The sequence below is a fragment of the Merops nubicus genome, unplaced genomic scaffold (assembly GCF_000691845.1).
Source record: "Merops nubicus isolate BGI_N331 unplaced genomic scaffold, ASM69184v1 scaffold42277, whole genome shotgun sequence".
NCBI classification, from domain to species: Eukaryota; Metazoa; Chordata; class Aves; order Coraciiformes; family Meropidae; genus Merops; species Merops nubicus.
In genome coordinates, this window is record NW_008620398.1 from 700 (window position 1) to 3,312 (window position 2,613).

The following is a 2,613-nucleotide window of genomic DNA, read 5'->3' on the forward strand; positions in this document are numbered from 1 at the left end:
GGCAGCTCCCTGGGCTCAAAATCCTCGGGGAACTCGCCCTCCGGGGAGGAGAGGCAGGAGCTGTCATAGAAGAGCTCGGATGGGGAGAACTGGCAGCTGTCCATCACCTCCATCTCTACGGCGGAGGCGTCAGTGCAGGGCGGCAGCCACCGGCTCCCGATGAGGAGCTCCGCAGCGCGCTGGGGCAATTTCCTTAGTAATTAGCGACCTGAGATGAAGTGTCCTTTGGCTGATGCGGGGGGCCCTTATATACACATGTCAAGGGAGGCTGGTCCGCCGCGGCCGGTCTTTATTAGCATATCCCACCACATCCCCTGCCGGGGGCTGTCTGGGCAAGCCCCTTCCAGTCCCCAGGAGACAACTTGCTCCGCACCGCTCCTTTGTAGAGCCGTGAGCCGGGCACTTCTCTAGCGGGCGACCTCCCCAGAACTGGTTGCGACATCTCCGAACTTTAAATCAAGTCTGGCCGTTTGCACTTTTGGAAAGGGAAGAGAAAGAGGGGCAGGCGCCAACCGCTGCTTCCTACAGAGTGGTTCCTTGTCCCTACGTTCCCATCTCCCTGGCGTTTCCTACAGAGCCGTTCTCGTCCCTGCGTTCCCATATCCCATCACACGGTGCAGCGGGAGGGACACCGGCTCTCTCCACGGGGGATTTAACGTAGAGTCCTCCCATAGCACCTACAGTATCTCCTTGGTGTATCTTTATTCCCGACGGAATTCCAGTTCTAACGTGAAACGATTTACCCCTCTTTTCAGACCTAAGATTTTTTCGTGCATCTTGAGGAGTTCTTTGTCCTCTAATTGAAGTTTTGTCACCAACTGTTTAACTTTACAAATCGGGGGACAAAAATGCACAGCTACATGGGGCCAGGAGAGACGATTTCTGGGTTTCACCGAAACTCAGGTTTTGGTGCTGTCTGATGGGGTCACAGGGAAATGTAATCACAAAAGAGAAGTGTACATGTTTGGCCCGCGACAAATCCCCTGCCCCTTCCTTCTCCTACTCGTGTGACCCGGTGCTGCTAGAGACACAACAGTCAAGCAGTGCCTCTGTCTTGCTAATTTTCTGCTTTCAGGCAAACTTGTACCGTTACAGATGCGTCCCAGCTGCCAGTGCAACAAACCCCTCCTGGAAGTGTAAAATTTCTAACCCCGCAATCCCTAAGTAACTTTACACAAGCCGGGGACAAAAGCTTCGCCGGGCTCCAGCCCCAGCAGTAGCTGAGCGAGCGGTGCAAGGGTCATTAGAGTGGTAATGAAGCCATTTAACAGGCATTTGCTAATGTGCAGGAATCCTTTGGTTTCATCCAGGTGGCTTTTGTAGTTGAGGAAAAATATTATGAGAAGGCAAAGGAAACTTTCCCTAAAAATAAAATTATGTGACCTAGGTTAACCCAAACGGAGAGCAAGTGACCCAGCAGCGGTTCGAACGCAACGGAGCCGGTCTGTGCGCCCAGGAAAACGGCGTGCCCACTTTCCCTCTCTTCAGAAGGAGGTAACGCGGAGGGCATGGCGATCCGGGTGTCTCAAGGAGCCGCTCTTCAAGTGAGCACGGCGGGTAGGGAACGTCTCCTTAGAGCAGTGCCTTGCTCAGGAGCGCACCCGCGGCCGCTGCGGCTGGGGCTGCAGACACCCCATCTGCTCCTTCACACCCCCACCCCGACCCCAAACCCCTCCAAAGGCGGATTTCCACTCCTAGGCTAAAACTTAAAAAAAAAAAAAACCAACCAACCAACCACCAAACAAAAAAACAACCCCATTCACACACCTTTCTGTCTAGGAGCGGATGCAGAATTACCTAAAGACTGGGGAAGGCTACATCTGCACTGCTGCCGTTTATTTGGGGCCATAAACCGGGAGAGCCCCATTTGAAATAAATACCGTAGGAAAAAACAAAAACAAAAACAGGATTAATAAATGCAAGGAGAAAGCTCAGAATTTCAGGATTCTGCCTCTCCGAGGTACAGGTAGATGTTTAGTCGGGCCACATCTGAAACAGGGCAGATCCCCATTGTTTTCCGAGGAAACCGTCAGAGGGGTTCTGCTCGGCATTAACTCGAGCTCCTCACTGCACCGTGGCGCGCACACACCACCTTCGCGCCGGCTAAAATAGACCTGTTTACAGATTTATGCTTTGTGCACAAATAAACTTGATCTTTAAAGTGCGGTTGCAGTTCTGATCATCTTTCTGGGGTTTCTCTCCAAGCATGCACCGTGGATCTCCCGGTGCACAACGCCGATTGCCTCGCTCCTGATATCCTGGCACGCAGAGCTTGAGTTCCCACCTTTAACTCCTAATCCAGCGGGACTGGTGTCGGTAAGCAACGTGCCTTTTCCCAAAAGTCTTTGAGGAGACAGGAAAATTTGTTTCCTTTTTCCTTCAATATTTTGGGGGAAGGGGAAGAAAGGATGGAAGAGTCTGTCACTCAGGAAGAAAAAAAAAGCTGTCATTAGTATCCCTGAAGAGCCCCCGGCTCCTCTGGTAAAGTGATCTCCAAACAAATTTGCAAAAGTGCAGTAGGCAAGTGGAACCAAAGAAAGGGGAGAGAAAACATAAACTACAAGGCTGGCTAATGAGGGTGCTGGGGAGGTGGGGGTCGAGTGAGGCGGGTCG

General features: G+C 52.2%; 1 protein-coding gene across 1 annotated transcript in view; it reads right to left on the bottom strand.

Annotated features, from left to right (window-relative positions):
- Window positions 1-113, bottom strand: part of LOC103776585 (myogenic factor 5-like) — a gene marked incomplete at its 3' end in the record, with an annotated part of 666 nt that extends 553 nt beyond the window's left edge. Inside the window, exon 1 of the mRNA XM_008944100.1 lies at window positions 1-113. This exon is cut by the window's left edge and continues 553 nt beyond it. Within this exon, the coding sequence (XP_008942348.1) occupies window positions 1-113 (113 nt within the window).
- Window positions 114-2,613: the final 2,500 nt, after the last annotated feature.